General features: G+C 40.2%; 1 protein-coding gene across 2 annotated transcripts in view; it reads right to left on the bottom strand.

Annotated features, from left to right (window-relative positions):
* Positions 1-4,483: 4,483 nt before the first annotated feature.
* RIOK1 (RIO kinase 1) overlaps positions 4,484-22,272 on the bottom strand; it is a 28,867-nt gene continuing 11,078 nt past the window's right edge. For both annotated transcript variants that reach the window (XM_003897019.5, XM_021936976.2), the window contains 12 exons: positions 22,053-22,145; positions 19,417-19,529; positions 19,235-19,315; positions 18,108-18,194; positions 17,260-17,397; positions 16,789-16,892; positions 16,458-16,564; positions 11,538-11,603; positions 10,520-10,639; positions 9,050-9,103; positions 7,496-7,648; positions 4,484-4,850 (listed from right to left, as the gene is read on the bottom strand). In XM_003897019.5, the coding sequence (XP_003897068.2) occupies positions 4,740-4,850; positions 7,496-7,648; positions 9,050-9,103; positions 10,520-10,639; positions 11,538-11,603; positions 16,458-16,564; positions 16,789-16,892; positions 17,260-17,397; positions 18,108-18,194; positions 19,235-19,315; positions 19,417-19,529; positions 22,053-22,145 (1,227 nt within the window). In that variant the 3' untranslated portion in view covers positions 4,484-4,739. The remainder of the gene's footprint in view (positions 4,851-7,495; positions 7,649-9,049; positions 9,104-10,519; positions 10,640-11,537; positions 11,604-16,457; positions 16,565-16,788; positions 16,893-17,259; positions 17,398-18,107; positions 18,195-19,234; positions 19,316-19,416; positions 19,530-22,052; positions 22,146-22,272) is intronic.

Genomic DNA, 22,272 nt, shown 5'->3' with positions numbered 1-22,272 from the left:
TGTCCCATGTTTTCCTTGTTCCCTCCCATGCCTAGCTGGATTGCAGAGTTTAGTTAAGTTTATAATTATGAAATAAAAACTAAATAACAACAACAACAAAAAAATAGACCCCCTCTTCTCACCTTTCTGATTCCTGAAACACTCCCATAGTGCTCATGGTAACATACCATAAAAAACCAACCAACCAAACAAAAAAGCCCTTTATTCCCAACTTCTCTTCTGAGGGTTCCCTCCTCCTCACTGCATCTACACTCTGGCTCTCCTCTTGGGCACCTCTTCCCTGCTGCCCTCTTCTGCCCTGTGTCATCAGACGCCACTCACTTCCCCTCCATCACGGGCATGGGTGATGTCCCCTCCTGTAGCGCACTACCCCTCACTCTGAACATTTTCAGCTTGTCTCCGATACTCTCAACCATGCCCATCAGAACTCGAATGACTCTCCACAATTCTGCCTCGGTCCTTGCCCTTCTAGCCTTCGTGCTTTATCTGCTACCCTACCACAGCCACTCACGCCTGTGGCTGTATCCTAGACACCGCCAGCAAGGGCAACCTCTATACTACAACTTCCAACACCCCATTCTCTCACCGCAGCCTCTCCAACTTAGCATTCTAGCATCCTGACTCCAACAATGTTTTGGCCCCAAAGTCACTACTTTTTCACTGCCAAGTTATATGACTTATGCCAGATACATACTGTACAGAATTGGTAATGGCTACAAGTTCACCCAAAGATGACAAAAGTTAATCAGCCTTTAAACAAACCCAAACATAGCACCAATAAAAGGCAATGGAAACCTGTCTCCAAGATCTGGAGATGGCTCTGCTTTATGCCAGAAGAAACTCATCATTCTGAAAGAGAAAAAAAAAAAAAAAAAAAAAAGGAATCAAAAAGGATTTTGTGGCAGTGAGGCTACTCTAGCTGTAAGGGCCACCTCCTCACGATCATGACCAGCCAGTAACCAAAGCAGGACGTGCAGTCACACAGAAAAAGAAGCAAGCTGAAAACCAAAGTCAAGATTTCCACAAATGCAGTCAATATTCTCCAAATTCAGAGGATTCTACAACACCATCAACTGGGACTAAGATCTCTGGAAGGCATAGATGCAAGATAGTAATTCTTTCCTTACAAAACTGGCTTTAATGATTTCACACCAATATTATGGTTTCCCCTGAAACACTTAAAAGCCTTCATGTCCAAGGCAACACAAACCCAAAGTGTATGAAAGTTAAACACTCCAACCAAAATGCAGGGAATGTGACACCCTAATCCCATTTAGGAGACAGAATGTGGGGAGTTCTTGGTTTTGATCCCTGTACCTGAAATCTTCATGGGAAACTATACTTAAGGAGAATGTGCTCACGCTGCCAATTCTTTTAGCTCTTCCATCAAACAAGTAAACCTCAGAAATCAAAGTAAAGCTCTGAACACTCAAGGTCTTTATTTACGATGTGTATAGACCACTAGAAATTAGAGAGCTTATCAAGTTTTTGAAAATGAAAAGGATTTTTCAGAGATAGCATTCAGAGCCTGACATTTGAGATGTCCTTAAATTTCATTTTTACCTGCATCTGGAAGAACTTTTATTTAATCTCTTCCTTTTCTGAGCCAAAAGGTTAATGAAATCAGTCACAAAACAGGATGGGCCCACAGCCAAGAAACAAGCTGCTGGCACAGAATTAAACAGAATACTCATGAAAACGAAAGATCTCAAACAACTCTTAGTGCCAAGCTATAAAGTTTTTCAACATCTTGGATGTGTCTTCATCAAGTTCGCAGTAAAGCTGAAGAAAACCTGATGTTAGCCAAGAACCATGGATTCATACTTGATTAGACAGACCTGGGCAAAGATCTGCCACCATTCTCATTTCTCCACTAAAAGACCACATTCAAATGGTGGTGCTGGCCTGGAGTGGGGGTTCACGCCTATAATCCCAGCATTTTGGGAGACGAGGCGGGTGGATCACCTAAGGTCAGGAGTTTGAGACCGGCCTGGCCAACATGGTGAAACCCTGTCTCTACTAAAAATACAAAAATTAGCCAGGTGTGGTGGCGGGCACCTATAATCCCAGCTACTCGGGAGGCTGAGGCAGGAAAATCACTTGAACCTGGGAGGTGAAAGTTGCAGTGAGGTGAGATCGTGCCACTGTGCTCCAGCCTGGGTGACAGAGCGAGACTCCATCTCAAAACAAAACCAAAAAACAAAAAACAAAACAACAACAACAAAAAAAACAAAAAAGAAATGGTGGTACTTTCAGGCTGAGAAACATTCTATTCCTAAACAGATTTACCAAAGGAAGAATGAGTGACAGCAGCATAGGAAAGAGCTGTCATTTTGTGCTTCAAAGAAGTTATCTAGATTTCTCATAGTAAACTTTTAGAAACATCTGCATTATTTTGATGAATGAGAATCATCAACAACATATGAAATCAGATATAACTACAACCAACAAAATACTGTCCCCAGCTTTGGGCCAAGAGACCCAAACTTCACCTTTCCAAATAGAAAGTAACTGTACAACCAATAATCCATTAACCTAAAACCTGCCAAACAATCAAAGCTCAATTGTTATCAAAGTCAGCAAGCAGCCCTGCTAGTTGTCTGCCTAAGATTAGGCTCCTTCTAAGCCTTCTGATGAGGACGATAATTTCAGACAAGGTTGGCAAGAATACGATGAGTGGCTGTTTAAACCAGCCACAGCCTTACGACCCAGAATCCAAACAAGGATACAGCCGTATCAGCGAGAGGGGTATCAAAAAAGCTTTTCCCAGGTTAGAATCTTCATGACCAACTCTTGATGTTTTACAAGTCACTTCCTCCCAGTAGCAATGTAAGAGAATGAACTGCCCCACAATCCTGCCATCGCTACATCTGGCCAAGTGGCACTGATTCCAAGCTTGGAAACTGCGTGACTCAGCAAAAGATAGCGCTGAGGAGCTTGACCTCCTGAGGCAAACATACCATGTCAGAGAGTAAGACCGAAACAAACACAAGAACTGGAAGATCCTGAAGATAAACTCCCCAGAGGTGTGCAGGATTCCTGTCTGCTTTTGCGTTTTCTTTCGTTGTGCTAACTGTAGACTATTTCACAGGGATTATTTCTGTGTTTCACTGAAATTATATTTCACATGTTGAACTTTAAAGTCAAAATAAACACAATAAAGAGCTCAAATGATTTCCCCCAATAACCCAGTCAAATAAGCAGGACTGAACTTCAGTTTCAGTGAAAACTAGGGGTTGGTTTTTGGAAATTATGTCTAAATGCAATGACTACAATAGTCACTTCTAACATAAAATGTACCATTAAAAAAACTATATTGGTAATTTCTTTTAGTATCTGTGCTATGTTGCAGTGTAAGATTTTATCTTACCCTCCTACCCTCCCCAAACCTGCTCCCACCCACAGTCTTTCCCATCACAGTAAGTGGCAGCTCCAGTCATCTCACTTGCTGCTCAGGTCAGAAACCCTGAAGTCACCCTTCACTCCTCGCAATCTCATCTCTTCCCTTAGAATGTGCAACCGCTTCTCTCATGTCAGCCACCATCCTATACCAAGCCATCAGCATCTCTTGCTTGGGTTTACTTCAATGAACATACCCACTGGTCTCCTACCCTTGTTTCCTGGTCGATTCTCCACAGAGGCCAGAGTAATCCTTTTAAAACAGAAGTCAGATCGTATCACTCCCTGCCAAAACCCTCCCACAGCCGTACACTATCTGATTGCATCGACTACTTTCTCCCTTGATGATGTCTCAGCTCTGTTTCTGGAAGATGTCACGTACACTCCTGCCTCAGGGCTTTGCAACTGTTGGTTGCTCTGCCTGGCATGTTCCTCCTTCCTGCTATGCACACGATTCACCTTCTTCAAGTATTTGCTCCAATGTCGGCCCGCAGTAAGGCCTTTCCAGGAACCCTATTTTAAACTGCAAACTCCTGCAAAATAGGCGCCCTCTCATCTCTGCATTATTTCTCTCCATAGAATTTATCATCTGCTGATACACCACTTTTTACTTATTTTGGTTAATGTCTTATCTTCCTATCAAAATGTAAACTACTCAAAGGTAGTAATTTTTGCCTAGTTTGTTTTCTGCTGTATCCCCAGCAACTAAAATACTCAAATTTTTGATGAATGAATGAATATGCCAAATGATTGAATGTAAAAAACTTGATGAACTGAGAGGTCCTAGCTCCAAAAAGAACATTAAAGATGAAGTGTAAGAGCATTACAAATGATCACCAATATACACAAGGGCAGAGTTGCAGTGAATGATTAAATCAACAGCCAGCTGAATTGTGAGTGAAATTCCCTTTACATAAACATGGCCTTATAATCAGATGACCTCAGATGGGTCTCTGGTGTGTACAAAGAAAGCAAAACCAATTTTCCCATGAGTGCCTCTGGACACTCACGTAAGAGTTATAGATATTGACATTTAAATATTTATCATGCTTCTGAAAACATATTTGTAAGAGAAAAACATATAAAAATAAAAATGTACAAAGTTCTTTATTAAAATAATAGCTTAAATAAATCCTCTGTCAACACCAGAGTCAGGGACTGGATCTAGACTCTAGAGCTTAGAGTTTTTTACATAATTACATGAAAACACTGAATCCGTCTTCACAGACAGACATGATGACAATTTGGTTAAAATCAATAAGCCATCTTCCAGACGCAGCTTAGAGTTCAGGCGAGAAAAGTAACTGATGACAATGACTGTACATAATATGGTTCTCGTTCTATTTGCCTTTTTTCGTCTTGGCTGTCTTCTCCTTTCTTTTTTTCACATGTTTAGGAATTTTGTTTTTTCTTTTCTCTCTCTGGGCTTCCTTGACCATCTTTTTTCTTTCCTGTAAAAAGCAAACAAAAAAGCCAAATTTCATTCATTTGGAGTATGCATTTTTTTTGTTTTTTTGTTTTTTAGACAGGGTCTTGCTCTGTCGCCCAGGCTGGAGTGCAATGGTATGATCATGGTTCACTTCAGCCTCCACCTCCTGGGCTCAAGCAATCCTCCCACCTCAGCCTCCTGGGTAGCTGGGACAACAGGCGCACACCACCACACCTGGCTAGGTTTTTTGGGGTATTTTTTGGTAGAGATGGGGCTTCACCAGATTGCTCAGGCTGGTCTCGAACTCCTGGGCTCAAGTGATCCATCCACCTCAATCTCCAAAAATGCTGAGATTACAGGCATGAGCCACTGCACCCACCTGCAGTATTCTTCTTATTATTATAACTAAATAAAATATACACACAGAAGAATAAAAGTGAGTGTAATGTAAAACAAAGAAAAGAAAATGATTATGGGTTGGTGGAGAACTTGGGGTGAAAATTGTCTTTGAGCTTGTTCTTTTTAGAGACAGGGACTCACTCTGTCACCCAGGCGGGAGGGCAGTAGCAGGATCATTGTGCACTGCAGCCTCAAGCTCCTGGGCTCAAGCAACCTTCTTGCCTCAACCTCCCTAGTAGCTGAGACTACAGGCATGAGCCACCATAACTGGCCTTGAGCTTCCTTAATAGAAATGTGAAGACAGCCAAACAGAAATATCCCTAAGAATGCTATTAAATGTTTGCAAATACTTTTCTTTACAAGTTCCATATTCTAACAGAAACAGACATTGGAAAGAGACAAAATATGTGTTTCTAGTAGACATACGAGAAAATATGCTAGCAGCTGAGTATGTCCCTCAGAAGTCTTGGGACCCACATTGTATATGGTTTAAAGGATTAGACTAAGATGGAACAATAATAGTTACATAGCATTCGGTCAGCAGTGTCTCTTATGTCTATGGCTAGGAATTAAAGAAATACAAGAGTCCCTTCTTATCCATGGGGGATATATGTTCCAAGACCCCCAGTGGATGCTTAAAACAGTGGATAGTGCCAAACCCTATATATACTATGTTTCTTCCTATATATACATACCTATGATGAGGTTTAATTTATAAATTAGGCACAGTAAGAGATAATAACTAATAATAGAATAGTAACAATATACTATAATAAAAGTTATTTGAATGTGGTCTTTCTCACTCTCAAAATATCCCACAGTATCATACTCATGTGACAGTAGCTTATTCATTGGCAGATGCAGCCTCTCTGGTAATTTTTCTGTTTTTTAGTCCAAACCTATTCCTGAATCTGTTTAACTATTCCTTACAGTAAATGGCCTGGTGTCACTCATTTCAGGGGAACTCTTGCTGAAACCTTTGAAACCTTCGTATAGGCTCAATGCTTTCCGGTGCAACATGGTGCCGTCAACTGGAAGATGTTTTTGTTTACATCTTTCACCCACAAATGTAATGCCTTTTCCATCTTAACTAAGCACTTATCACATACTATGGCCCTAACTTTTGCAGTTTGGGGTGAGATAGCAAAACCAGCACAAACATCTTTTTCCTTCTCCACAGTGTCACGGATAAAAGATTCTCATCATAGATCTCAGCAACTTCAGCATATGATTCTTTTCCTTTTCTTATTTTTTTTTTTGAGACAGAATCTCACTCTGTCACCCAGGCTGGTGTGCAGTGGCATGATCAGCTCACTAGAACCTCAAACTTCTGGGCTCAAGGGATCCTCTTGCCTTAACCTCCCAAGTATCTGGGACTACAGGTACTCATCACCAATGTTTTAACAGACAGGGTATCACTCTGTTGCCCAGACTGGTCTGGAGTGATCTGCCCTCCTTGGCCTCCGAAAGTGCTAGGATTACAGGCATGAGTTCCTTGCTAAGTCAAGAATGGTCACCTTTCCACTTAAAGGAAGACCTTTATGGCTTCTCTAAAGCACACCTGAACTTCCAACATCACTACTCTTGTAATTTATGGACATTATTAAGCAAAGTAAGGGTTACTTGCACACAAGCACCACAACATCACAGCAGCTGAACCGACAGCCAAGAAGACTACTAAATGACTAATGGGTGGGGAGTGTCGACAGTGTGAAGACGCTGGACCACGTGGTGATTCACATCCCAGGCAGGATGGAGGAGGACAGCATGAATTTCATCACACTACTTAGGACAGTGAGCAATTCAAAACTTATAAATTGTTTATTTCCGGAATTTTCCATTTAATATTTGCAAACCAAGGCTGACTGCTGGGAACTGAAACAGTAGAAAGTGAAAGCATGGAAGCGGGGACTATTATACAGTCTTTCAGATTCCAGAAACATCAAGCTGGGCTATAAGTCCCCCTGAAATGGCTCTTCAGTATTTACCCTGAGTCGACTCTAACATCACTTGTACTTCATACGAAATGTACTGAATTTAGTGCGTGCTCTCTCTAGGCAATGCCCAAGGTGCTCCGATGAGCAGTCCAATCTTGAGATAACGTTACCACCAAAAGTCAAGTTCACACTTAGGTATTAAAACTGTAATTAGAGGTACTTATCAATAATGTTTTCAGCCATCACAATCTAGCTAGATCCTTGAGCAAAGAGAAACAAGAGCCGCTGTGCTCCCACACTAAAGAAAAGGGGAATGTATCTCATTGCTTACTTTTTTATCAACGTCAGGGCCCGTGGTGTGTTTCTTGGGGCGGGCATGGTCTCCCTGCTCTTCAGAGTCTGTGTCAGAGCACTCAGAGCTTCCAGTATCTTCTGAATCAGAACAAGTCCTTTCCTCCACTTGATTTTCTAGGAGTGCAGGGACCTTGAAATTATTAAAGAACCATGTTATTCTAAACCATGTAATTCTAAACAACACATAAACCAAGTTATGTGTTGTTGTTAAATGTGTTAATGCCAGAATTCAGATTTTAGGCTCGCAAATACATGTTAAAAACTAACATCCTGTACTGAAACATTAAAACACCAGAATGAACATCAGGAGGGAAATATGAAAGTAGCCACTCCAGGTAAGGCTCAAGAACATACCCAAATGAAGGAACCAGGGTTTTACTGCGTGACCTAGACCAACGACAAAACCGTTCTGCTTCTTTCAGCTGATCAGGGGCATTTAGTTGGGACTGGGAAAGAGGCGAAATATACATAGAGGTAGAAAATAAAGATTTATACGGATAACTTCACAGCTGTTTTCCTGTGAACCACATTTCTAGCAATAAACTAATCCAATTGAGAGGGAAAACAATATTCAAAGAAGAGAAATTTTCACTGCTTCCTGAAATTTAGCAGTTGTCTAATACAGTGCTTCCCAGCAGTTTTTAAGAGTGAGGTTTCCTTTTTATAAGGAAAAAAACAGATCTTTAGAAGTCAATTGTACAAGATTTTCTAGCTTGCTGCAATAAAATCTTCATGCTCTGGAATCCAAAGCATAACTTCCTTATGACACCTGTTATTATAACTCAGAAATGCAAAATACCAGAATTCCCCTGGTATTTTGCATTTCTGAGTTATAATAACCATAATTCAATTCTTGGTATTCAATTGTAATACCATATAATATAATTGAATGGTATTCAATTATAATACCATAATTCAATTCTTTCCACAGAAAAGACATGATTTTAAGAAAGCAAACTGTGATCCTTTAAGTCTTCAATTAGGAAGATTTGAAGAAATAAAGACTGCTTTTATGACTGCCTAAGTTAGAATTACTTAATCCCTGTCCTTCTAAAATGTAAAACAAAACAAGATTATTTTAAGAAAAAAGAACATTACAGGAATCCAGCACAGCAGGATTGCTGAACTCATGACATTGTTCTTTAACAAGTAATATCCTGGTAGGAGACCACATTCCACAGTTTTCCTAAGCTGGTTGTAAAAACCATCAAGCAGCACAATGGCTATCATTAATAACTCCACAAATGACAACTAGAATACAAAAAGATAAATACCTCATCTGCAATTACAGAACAATTCAGAGACAGAAAGAAAAATAATTTCCAAATTTCAGTGCTATGTTTAGAAAGAACATAAAAATGGCATTTCTGAAGATGTCCACAGACTTTGAAAGCAACTATAAAATTTTAACAATATAAAATAGCATTTAGTTCTAATGATATTAAATAATGAAAACAAATAATATGACTAGAGTTTTATATCCTTTATAAGTGTTTTCACATAAACAAACAGTAATACATGTTCTTCATACCTTCTGAACTCCTGACAAATCTTTCTTCAATCCAGTGACAGTTTGGTATAGAATCTTATAACCAAAAGGAAAAAAAAATAAGGATCAACATAAAACTAGACAATGAAATATGTATATTGTACTACTAAGAACAATGTGGGTTAAATAACATCTCCTATGATTATACAAAGGTATCTAAAATTAATCTCACTGTAACACAGAAAGTTTATATTATTTCTGTCTACCAGATCCACTGGCCAAATCCAACCAGCCACCTCATAGTTGTTTTTTTTTTTTGAGACAGAGTCTTGCTTTGTCGCCCAGGCTGGAGTGCAGTGACATGATCTGGGCTCACTGCAACCTCTGCCACCAGGGTTCAGGAGTTTCTCCTGTCTCAGCCTCCTGAGCAGCTGGGATTACAGGCGCCCGCCACAATGCCCAGCTAATTTTTGTATTTTTAGTAGAGACGAGGTTTTACCATGTTGGCCAGGCTGGTCTCGAACTCCTGACTTCAGCTGATCCACCCACATCGGCCTCCCAAAGTGCTGGGATTACAGGCGTTAGCCTCCGTACCAAGCCTTTTTTTTTTTTTTTTGAGAGACAGTCCTGCTCTATAGCCCAGGCTAAAGTTCAATGGTGCAATCTCAGCTCACTGCAGCCTCCGCCTCCCACGTTCAAGTGATTCTCATGCCTCAGCCTCCCCAGTAGCTGGGATTACAGGAGCACGCCACCATGCCTGGCTAATTTTTGTAGTTTTAGTAGAGACGGGGTTTCACCATATTGGCCAGGTTGGTCTCGAACTCCTGATCTCAAGTGATCTGCCCACCTCGGCCTCCCAAAGGGCTGGGATTACAGGTGTAAGCCACTGCGCCCAGCCTACCTGGTAGTTTTTACAGATAAACATTTGCCATCAATTTGAAGATAGCAAACACAAAATTTGAGCCCCAATTAAGCCAAATATTATCTGCCCCACATCGAATAACTGCACTCTTCTTTAGTATACTTGTATTACACAAGTGTATTCAATTATTATTAAAGTATTTCTAATTTCACGAATACAAATTGAGGGTGAAGTTTTTTCTCTCTTGTTACATAAGGACCTACGGAATCACCTTAATTCTGTTTCTTGGCTTACAAAGCCTAAAATATTTACTATCTGGCCCTTTACCAAAAAGAAATTTTTCCTGAATGATGTATGTTAAAGAAATATATGTTAATGGACCTCATATAATAACCATTAATAGCCTAAACTTGTATCTGAATCTTGTTTCTACAATTATAACTTGTTGGACTCATTCAAATGTGTTACCTCCTCTCATAAATTCCAATGAATTCCCTTTACATTCAATGTGCACACAAGTTAACACAGTTAGTCATCTTATTAGAAGCCAACATCCAAGATTAGGGGAACTTAAAAGGCCCGAATAGGTTTGGGACAGTCCCCTACTACTTTTGAAGAGCTGCTTGCTACACACCAACCAATCTACTTACATTATCTTGTTGGGCATTCACGGCCATGTCCTCTTCCTTCAATTTCATAATTAGGTCCATATCCCTCTCATAATGTTTTACTTCATTTAAGGTTCTAGGAATATATGCCCGCTTAAAAACCTAACAGAGAGGAAAAGCAAAATCAAAACTGTTATTCATATACTTCTCACATTCACACAGCATACTCCTTCATCAGGTTACAGGGGAATCTATATATTCATTCATCCCCAACGCTGATGCTTAGCCAAGCTGTCTGCACACACTGGTGTCCCATCTGCGATGTGGTGTCCCAAAAGTAACACTACTAATGATAGAACACTAAATTTTGCATATGACTTATTTTAAGGAGGGGGAAAAAAACAACATTAGAGCTGATTCAAGGTTATCCTTAGAATAACACTTCTCCTTCATTTGTGTTCCAAAAAGCTTTTCTGAGCAGGAGGGAAAGGGGTGGAATTACAGTTGGCAAGCGCTGACTGGCTCTGCCTTACAAAACATACCCAGCTGCTGCAGTGAAAAAGGTGGAGAGCTGCCGACAAACACAGGGCACCTCAGAGTCAACCATTAAGAGTTGTGAGAATTTTTTAAAAAGGCTACTATGGCTCCCTCACAAAAAAACACCCTGACTCATTTTTATCAAAGCATAATATTTAAAATCTACAACATTTCTAGAATCAATACTTAACTCATTTAAAAACTCACATTTGCAAACTAAAAACAGGCTTTTCCTTCTTGACTCCTACATTCTAACAGGCTCTTAAAAATTTTTCTCCATCTAGGACAATGGGCTAACAGGTTGCTGAGTGGACCAATACAGTGAAATGTAAACTATCCAACTTGGCTCACTTAAATCATTTACCATAATACATCTCAAGGAAATATTACCATCATTTGAAAAAGCTGCTTATGTATTTAAATCAAGTTTATGCTCTAGCAACATAAAACAAACAAACAAACAAACAAAAAAACCTCAAAACACAAGTGTTTCCAAAGGCTGTGAACAGATAATAAATTCTACCTCTTCATCCACATGATCTTGGCTAGACCTTTCTTCCTTGGTCCTTTGAGATGCTATTTCCATGGCCTTGGAAAGAAAATAAAAATGACTTTCTTTTACATTCCAACTGCAGAAAACATATCCATGTTCCAGTTTTGGTATAAACTTGTTGCAGTCTTTATAAGTATCACCTCCTCACACTTATGAAAGCATTTAGTGAGTTCTAATGGTATAAGTTACCTTTCTAGCACAGACCTCACCAAAAAGGCTGCCATCAACCCAAAAGTAACAATAAATCAAGCTCTTCTAGTCTGGGGAATCCCTAGCTTCCCCTTTTTCAAAAGTTATGGTACTTTTACTAAATTTAAATAATTAGTTTTTGCATTTAGTAAAAGCTTTAGCATTTACTAAAGGAATACAGAGACCTAAAGAATGAAAGAACCATTCCTTAAATCCTTAGCAGTGGGCAAAGGGAATTGCAAAGAAGGCTGGCTGGCTGTAAATCCTGAATATACAACTCTATTGCTGCTGCAGTATAAACCACCAAAGAAGCTCTCTGAGCAAACAATGACTGAAACGAGGGTGACAAAGATTCCAAAGGGTTCTTTTGGTTTGTAAAACTGAGTGTCTGTTCTCTTCTCTATATAGAAGAAAGGAAAAAATTGTGGGAGCAGAGTTTTTTTTTTAAAGTTTAGACATGAAAATCAGTGCTTACCGGGGCGCGGTGGCTCACGCCTCTAATCTCAGCACTCTGGGAGGCTGAGGCCGGCAGATCACCTGAGATCAAGAGTTTATGACCAGCCTGGGCAATATAGTGAAACCCCATCTCTACTAAAAATACAAAAATTAGGCCAGGTGCAGTGGCTCACGCCTGTAATCCCAGCACTTTGGGGAGGCTGAGGCGGGCAGACCACGAGGTCGGGAGTTTGAGACCAGCCTGGCCAACATGGTGAAACCCCGTCTCTACTAAAAAATACAAAAATTAGCCAGGCATGCTGGCACGCACCTGTAATCCCAGTTATTCGGGAGGCTGAGGCAGGAGAATCGCTTGAACCCAGGAAGTGGAGGTTGTGGTGAGCCATGATCGTGCCACTGCACTCCAGCCTGGGTTACAGAGTGAGACTCCATCTCAAAACACACACATACACACACATACACACACAATTAGCCAGGAGTGGTGGTGGGCTCCTGTAATCTCAGCTACTGGGGAGGCTGAGGCAGAAGAACTGCTTTAACCCAGGAGATGGAGATTGTAGTGAACCGAAATTGCACACTGCACTCTAGCCTGGGTGACAAGAGTGAAACTTCATCAAAAAAAAAAAAAAGAGGCCGGGCACAGTGGCTCACACTTATGATCCCGGCACTTTGGGAGGCCGAGGTGGGTGGATCACCTGAGGTCGGGAGTTCAAGACCAGCCTGACCAACATGGAGAAACCCCATCTCTACAGAAAATACAAAATTAGCTGGGCATGGTGGCACATGCCTGTAATCCCGGCTACTCGGGAGGCTGAGGCAGGAAAATCGCTTGAACCCAGGAGGCGGAGGTTGTGGTGAGCGGAGATTGCCCCATTGCACTCCAGCCTGGGCAACAAGAGGGAAACTCCATTTCCAAAAAAAAGAAAAACAAGTTGAGGAATAAAAATGACACACTTATTTATTCCATTAAAGATGTGATTGCCTACTATGGGCCAGATATTGGGTACTTGGCAATACATGAAACTCCTGTCTCATAAAAGTTCACAATTGAGGGTGACAGAATTAAGAACTTAGTAAGTGATACAATGTGACTACTTCTATTATAGTTATATGAGACTATACCTATGAAAACAATTTCTGCTGAAATCCCCCTCCAAAGAGCTTTCTAACCGGAATTTTAAAGTTCACAAGGCAGAGCAAAGTTGAGCAAAGGCAGAAATGGGAAGGTATTACAAGGAAATGGAAAAAGAGGAAAAGACAGGATAAAACCTGAAAACCTGGCCAGGCACGGCGACTTACGCCTGTAATCCCAGCACTTTGGGAGGCCGAGGCAGGTGGATCACCTGAGGTCAGGAGTTTGAGACTGGCCATGGCCAACATGGTGAAACCCTGTCTCTACAAAAATACAAAAATTAGGTGGGCTTGATGGGAGATGCCTGTAATCCCAGTACTCAGGAGGCTGAGGTGGGAGAATCACTTGAATCCAGGAGGTGGAGGTTGCAGTGAGCTGAGATTGCGCCCCTACACTCCAGCCTGGGCAACAGAATGAGACACCGTCCCAAAAACAAACACACCTGAAAACCTATGGAGGGGCATACATGCCATGTGTTCACAACTGTGATTCAGAGACAAACATACAAATAGATCAACTGGATCGCATCAAAATTTAAAACTTCTGTGCATCAAAGTTTGTAATCAACAGAGTGAAAAGACAAGTCAAAGAATGGGAATAAATATTTGCAAATCACCTATCTGACATATCCAGAAAATACAACTACAACTCAACAAAAAAAACCCGAACCCGATTAAAAAAAGACATGGGGTTGGACACTGTGGCTCATGCCTATAACCCCAGAACTTTGAGAGGCCGAGAGAGGAAAAAGTACTTAAGCCCAGGAGTTTAAGACCAGACTGAACACAGTGAGACCCTGTCCCAACAAAATGAAAAAGAAAAAGAAAAACTGGCTGGGTGTCATGGTGTGCGCCCATAGTCTCAGCAGGCTGAGGCAGCTGAGGCAGGGGAACTGCTTGAGTCTAGAAGGTTGAGGCTGTAGTGAGCCAGGATTGTACCACTGTACTACAGATTGGGTGACAGAGAGACCCTGTCTCTAAAATAAAAAAATAAAAAGACATTTCTCCAAAGAAAATATATAAATGGCCAAGAAGCACATGAAAAGATGCTCAACATCACTAGTAATCAGGGAATCACAAACCAAAACCATAATAACATACACCTCACACTCATTAGGGGGTCTCTCATTGTCAAAACAAAATAAGAAACAAAATAATAGGTATTGGTGAGGATGTGGAGATTAATAAGTGCTGGTGAGGATGTGGAGCGATTAACACCCTTGAGCACTGCTGGTGATAATGTAAAATGGTGCAGCCGCTATAGTAAACAGTATGGTGGGTTCCTTAGAAACTTGAAAATAGAAATACCACTTGATCCAGCAACTCTACCTCTGGGTGTATATTCAGAAGAACTAAAAGCAGGGTCTTGAAGAGATATTTATACATCCATGTTCATAGCAGCATTATTCAGAATAGCCAGAAGGTATAAGCAACCTGTATGTCCATCCACAGATGAAAGGATAAACAAAATGTAGTATATACATACACTGGACTATTATTCAGCCTTAAAAGAAGAAATCCTAGGCTGGGCACGGTAGGCTCATGTCTCTAATCCCAGCACTTCGGGAGGCCGAGGCAGGCAGATCACTAGAGACCGGGAGTTCAAGACCAGCCTAGCCAACATGGTGAAACCCCATCTCTACCAAAAGTACAGAAATCAGCTGGGTGTAGTGGCTTGCACCTGTAGTCCCAGCTACTCGGGGAGGCCAAGGTGGTAGAATCGCTTGAACCCGAAGGTGGAGGTTGCAGTGAGCCAAGATCGCACCGCTGCACTCCAGCCTGGGTAACAGAGTGAGACCCTGTCTCAAACAAAAAAAGAAGAAGAAATCCTGTCACATGCTACAACATGGATGAACCTTGAAGATATCATACTAAGTGATATAAGTCAAACACAAAAAGACAAATACTATATGATTCCACTTATAAGAGGTACCTAGAGTAGGTGAATTCACAAAGACAGAAAGTAGAATGGTGATTGCTGGAGGATGGGAAGTTGTTACTTAATGGGTACAGAGTATCCCTCTGGGATGATGCAACAGGTGTGGAGACAGATTGTGGTGATAGTTTGTACAACAATGTGAATGTACTTAATGCCACTGAACCATACATTCAAATGGTTAAAGCAATACATTTTTATATTATGTCTTTTACCAGAATTCTAAAAAATTATATATTCAGAAAAGCCTCTGAGGCCGGAAGTTGTGGCTCACACCTGTAATCCCAGCACTTTGGGAGGCTGAGGTAGGTGGATCACCTGAGGCCAAGATTTCAAAACTAGCCTGGGTAACATGATGAAACCCTGTCTCTACAAAAAATACAAAAATTAGCTGGGTGTGGTGGCATGTGTCCATAGTCCCAGGTACTCAGAGGCTGAGCTGGGAGGATCACTTGACCCTGCGGGGCAGAGGTTGCAGTGAGCCAAGATTTTGCCACCATGTTCCAGCCTGCGTCACAGAGCGGAATCCTGTCTCAAAAAAAAAAAAAAAGGAAGAAAAGAAAAAAGAAAAAGAAAGAAAAAGAAAGGCCTCTGAGAAACAAGGGAAAAGAATTAATGACCAAAAAACTGACAGTTTTCTTACTAAACTTTCACAAACTTTGACAGTCTATGTAATCTTGCCAGATAATTAAAGTAAAAAAACCTTGGCTATCAAGTTGACTCAGGAGAGGAAAGGGAAAAAAAAAAAAAACCTGGCTTTACCATTGGCTGTTGGCTGTTTTGCTATATTTTTGATTCTTCATCTGTTAAGTAAGAAGGAAAAGGTGTCAGGAAGCTGTCAAAATGAATAAACTACACTATGCAATCTGGGTCCCTCAGAAGTGTCAAGCAAATGCAATTACTGGTTAGCATCCCAAATCCAAAAATCAAAAATCTAAAATACTCCAAAATCCAAAACTTTTTGAGCACCAACATGATGTTCAAATGAAATGCCAAATGGAGCAGTGACGATTTTGGATTTTGGTATTTCGGATGCTCAACTAGGGTAAGTACAAGGCAAATATTTCAAAATTGGAAAAAATTCAAAATCTGAAACACTTCTGGTCCCAAGCACTTGAGGTAAGAGATACTGAACCTGTACTGCTATTTTTTATTCCTCCTTCCTCTCCCTGTCTTACCTTTGAGAGGTAAGCATCCATGTTCTCATGTGTAATGGATGGATCTGTGACAAATTCAAAGAGCTCCCGCACAGTCATGACGGCAACACTGTGCTTCAGAAAGAAATCTGTCAGAAGGAAAAACGTTGATAGCTTTTATGAGGAAAAAGGTTAGTATTCCAACTACCTTATAGAGAAACAAGGAGATAAAACTACATACCATCTCCCCACAAATGGTTTAAGCGTCACTGCACCAAACAATTTAGTGAGAACATTTTATGCCAACAGCTTAACTGAGTACAAAACCAAAACACACCAACGAGCTGTTTCGAAAATTCCCGTTTCTACTCACCATTGACGTTGGCGCAATCCTTTCTCAAGAACTCCAAGGCATGTGGGTGGTCGTGCTCCACGGACTGAGAAACGTCAATGATATACACGCCTCCAGCGTGGTACCTACGGCCAGAGAGACAGAAGCTGTGGGATGGTACTACTTTACTGTTTTTTGTTTAAAATAAATTCTACTCTTAAGAGCAAGGGAAGTAATTCACAAAATGACCAAGGTAGATAAGATGAGGCCATCCTGACTAACAGATGGAAGCTGGGAGAATTTCCAAAGTCCATTCACTGTTAATGATCCAAGCGGTCAATTCTGTGACTAAGGTCACTGAAAAAAGGAATCCTATCTTATGCCATTTGGAAGCCAACAATAAAACTTCAGATGTTAGTGTGACTTCTTGGAGTGGGATTTTGTTTGTCATTTATCATTTTGAAGGACACAAAACAACTTACAGGCAGTTCTTAAGAGACAAAATACACTCACAGCATGTTAAATTCACTGAGATCTGCGTGGACGAGTCTGGCATCCTGATACATTCTTCTCATGTATTGAATGACCTGCAGGTACAACTCCCGAGCCTTGGACTCTGATAACTGGACGTTTTTCAAGAGCGGTGCAGGCCTTGAATGAAAAGAAAACGAACTAAGACAAAATGACCAAGAACAGCCGGGCGCGGTGGCTCAAGCCTGTAGTCCCAGCACTTTGGGAGGCCGAGACGGGCGGATCACGAGGTCAGGAGATCGAGACCATCCTGGCTAACACAGTGAAACCCCGTCTCTACTAAAACATACAAAAAAACTAGCCGGGCGTGGTGGCGGCGCCTGTAGTCCCAGCTACTCGGGAGGCTGAGGCAGGAGAATGGCGTGAACCCGGGAGGCGGAGCTTGTAGTGAGCCGAGATCCGGCCACTGCACTCCAGCCTGGGCAACAGAGCGAGACGCCATCTCAAAAAGAAAAAAAAAATGACCAAGAACAAGTTTTCTTGCTTCTTACTATACTGTTACATGCCTTTCTCTTCTACAACTCATCATGTGAGCTGCATGTGGGACAATCTGCCTCACTGCAGATAAACCAAGAAGGTACCAGCAAATAGATGCTTTCCCAACACACTGTCTAAGACCACCCTCCAACATAGGACTAACTTGCTCCTCATTCTGAAGCATTTTCAGACTTGAAAAGCTAGAATACATTGATAACATGTATTCACTAATATAGTGGGAAAGATTCATAAAAGAAGTTATTCAAATGGGAAATATTCACATAGTGGATAAACTCAAAGAACTTAAAAATACAGTTCTCAGAATGCAATTATTAGGGCTTCCACATACTTACACGTCATCTTTACCAATGAAACTCATGACAAGAACATGACTTCTTAGCATTATTGGTTCTGGACACGGTATCTCTGCTGTGTTTAGCCTGTGACATTGTAACAAATAAAAGGACAGCTGAAAAGTTGAAAAGGCATCTAAATAAATTACAACTGCAGGTCACAAAATTAATATGGCTGTTAAGAAATAGCACCAAGGCCTCTCAACTGTATTATAATATTTCATAAACTCTAAGATAATGTTAACTGGCACCATTATGTACCACTGAGAATGACAAAACACTAGCAACTCGACTATTACATCCCATAACCTATAATAGCCAAAGCAATTCCAGAGATGTTAAACTGAAAAAAAATGTGCATCTTACAATGGAGGAAATAAAGGAGATATGTCCACAATGTGAGTTGATTAGCCCGAAAAATGCTTAATAAAAATAGTTGGACTCACACCTAATAGCTTGTTGAACACAAAAGACTTTCAAAACGAGTAGTACTTACTCAATACTACACTATCCAATGTGTCACCTGTGTACAGCATATAAAAAGTTATAAGACATTTTTTAAAACTCCATAATTTTCAGAAAACTTGATCTCAACTAGATGAGGCCTTTACCTGATAAAAAGGTCTTAGTGCAAACAAAGAATATATAAAAGTGTCCAAAACTGGACTGAAATAAGAAAAGGAAGCCACGACAAACAAAGAGTTCGCGACCTAACAAGATTAGCCCAAAACTGCAATACCTATGAAACATGACAGAGCATTATAACCACCTGATTGTGTCACTTTCCTGCTAAAATCCTTTAACAGTTCCTTATTGTCCTCAGTATAAATTGCAAATGTTTTCAATGGCTTACGAGGCCTTCCAAATGACCTAGCTTTGTGGAATAAATATGAATTGTGGCAGTATTCTTCTGCAATGGATTCTCAGAATAGAAAACAACAGAATAGGAAACAATCTCTATTTGTCCAGAAATGTGTTTCTTGTGCTTACTTCAGCAGACCTAATAGAAATGAAGGCCCTAACAAGTCCCTGCATTCGGGCAGAACCACACTGGGATCTGCTGGGAGGAAGGGCTGATGTTCATGTGCAGGGCACAGGACAGACATACACACATCCCAGACAGTCACCTGATTAAGTTCCTCATTTCTTTTTCTGCCCAAGTTTTCACCATTTTCCTAGGGTTTCCTTTACAATAGCCATGACGAAATCTTGAATAAGAAAAATATTTATTATTTTAATTATTCCATTATTGTCTTAATGTTTTAGTAAACAGAAATCAAACCAACTGGAGGGAAAAATCTGAACTTACCTGAATTCCCCACTTACATATTTATCCCGATCTTTGAACACCAAAATAGAAGTTTTATAAATTTTGATTGCTCTGCTCTCTCCATTTGCTGTGCTAGCATGGTATACATTAGCCTATTTTAAGTCAAAAACAAAGAAAATGAAGTTTACGTTAAATAACTACTTTTTCAATATATTTGATTCTAACCTCAAAAGTCAAGTGAACTGAAATAACATGCATTAAGGAATACCACTGTCTTCTGAAGATGTGAATTAAAATAGAAAACATTACATCAAAAGGACAGTAAATATAGCTCCAATATACAAATACAGTCATGTACCACATAACATTTTAGTCACTGACAGGTGGCTGACTGTATTTATGAGACGATCCCATAAGATTATAACAGGTATTTTTACTGTACTTTTTATATGTCTAGATAAATATTTACCATTGTGCTGCAATTACTCCAGTATTCAGTACAGAAACCTGTTATACAGATTGGGAACTACCATATAGCCTGAGAGTGCAACAGGCTATACTATCTAGGTTTGTGTAAGTACACTCTATAATGTTCTTTATATAATGACAAATTTGCCTGATGGATTTCTCAGAAAGAATTCCCTTCATTAAGCAATGCAAGACTGTACAGTAAAATCCAATTTAAATATAGGTGAGAAGTGGTTTCAAACTTTTTTATATCTCAAGTATATGCAAAATAATTAAAGACCTTTTTTTTATCATACTTTAAGTTCTAGGGTACACGTGCACAACGTGCAGGTTTGTTACATATGTATCCATGTGCTATGTTGTGGGCTGCACCCATTAACTCGTCATTTACATTAGGTATATCTCCTAATGCTATCCCTCCCCTGTCTCCCCACCCCACGACAGGCCCTAGTGTGTGATGTTCCCCTTCCTGTGTCCAAGTGTTCTCATTGTTTAATTCCCACCTATGAGTGAGAACATGCGGTGTTTGGTTTTCTGTCCTTGCGATAGTCTGCTGAGAATGATGGTTTCCAGCTTCATCCATGTCCCTACAAAGGACATGAACTCATCCTTTTTTATGGCTGCATAGTATTTCATGGTGTATCTGTGCCACATTTTCTTAATTCAGTCTATCACTGATGGACATTTGGGTTGGTTCCAAGTCTTTGCTATTGTGAATAGTGCCACAATAAACATACATGTGCATGTATCTTTATAGCAGCATGATTTATAATCCTTTGGGTATATACCCAGTAATGGGATGGCTGGGTCACAAATGGTATTTCTAGTTCTAGATCCTTGAGGAATCGTCACACTGTCTTCCACAATGGTTGAATTAGTTTACAATCCCACCAACAGTGTAAAAGTGTTCCTATTTCTCCAAATCCTCTCCAGCACCTGTTGTTTCCTGACTTTTTAATGACTGCCATTCTAACTGGTGTGAGATGGTATCTCATTGTGGTTTTGATTTGCATTCATCTGATGGCCAGTGATGATGAGCATTTTTTCATGTGTCTGTTGGTTGCATAAATGTCTTCTTTTGAGAAGTGTCTGTTCATATCCTTCACCCACTTTTTGATGGGGTTGTTTGACTTTTTCTTGTAAATTTGTTTAAGTTCTTTGTAGATTCTGGATATTAGCCCTTTGTCAGACGGGTAGATTGCAAAAATTTTCTCCCATTCTGTAGGTTGCCTGTTCACTCTGATGGTAGTTTCTTTTGCTGTGCAGAAGCTCTTTAATTTAATTAGGTCCCATTTGTCAATTTTGCCTTTTATTGCCATAAAGACATTCTTAAATCCAGTGATTCAGGCCAGGCACAGAGGCTCATGCCTGTAATACCAGCACTTTGGGATGCCAAGGCGGGTGAATCCTTTAGGCCAAAAATTTGAGACCAGCCTGGTCAACATGGCAAAACCCTGCCTCTACTACAAATACAAAAATTAGCTGGGTGTGGTGGTGCATGCCGGTAGTCCCAGCTACTCGGGACGCTGAGGCAGGAAAATTGCTAGTACCTGAGAGGCAGAGGTTGCAGTGAGCTGAGAACATGCCACTATACTCTAGCCTAGGAGACTGTCTAAAAAAAAAAAAAAAAAAAAAAAAAGACTCTGTTAAGGCTCTGTTTAAAAAAAATTAAAAATCCAGTGATTTATAAGTTGAATTTTACTGAGAATTGCTTCCAGCAGAATGGGTTTTACACTTTCAAGGGTCTGCAGACCCTTGCCATTATAGATGAGTAAGTCACAGTAAGAGTTTCCTTCAAGCCAGAGTAATCAATTTTGAGTCAAAAGGATTTCAAAGTCTTCTCTAACAAACAGAAGGCAGTATATCCATATGTAAAGAAAAAAAATAAGAAAGACTTGCTGACTCATAGAAACATACCATAAACCCCTGGCCCCATGAGTAATTTATTTTATTAGAACTCAAGCCTGTAATAATCTGACCATCTCCCTTACTACTGGGCACAACTAGTTAGACTCCATGACACAGTGCAGCAGTGGTAGTGAAAGGGCATAGTTATATGTACAATTTCCTCTCTAACCATAAATATTAATGTGTATGACTTTGTTTTTCTTTCTTCTTAAAGGCATAATGTAGTACTAAGTGCCATAGTTTCATTTGGTATCTGAAATAAGAAAACTAAATATTCAATCATCCAAAGAAGAGCTCACTTCTTTTCCTGTGCTAATGCAGCCATTTATCTCTGTTATGATTCCTCTAGTCAACATCTTGAACAAAATCATTCTTGTTCTGGGATCCAACACCTAAAAAGAAATGCAAAAATTAAAAAGTTCCAAAAGACAGTACCAAATTTTCCTCATTAAAATCTGTGACAATTAATAAACAGCAGAGCTTAACTGTATTATGCTATCCTGGTTGACTAAATGAGAG

The sequence above is a fragment of the Papio anubis genome, chromosome 6, assembly GCF_008728515.1.
Source record: "Papio anubis isolate 15944 chromosome 6, Panubis1.0, whole genome shotgun sequence".
NCBI classification, from domain to species: Eukaryota; Metazoa; Chordata; class Mammalia; order Primates; family Cercopithecidae; genus Papio; species Papio anubis.
Note: the sequence above shows the minus strand (reverse complement) of the source record. Positions and strands in the feature narration are given on the sequence as shown.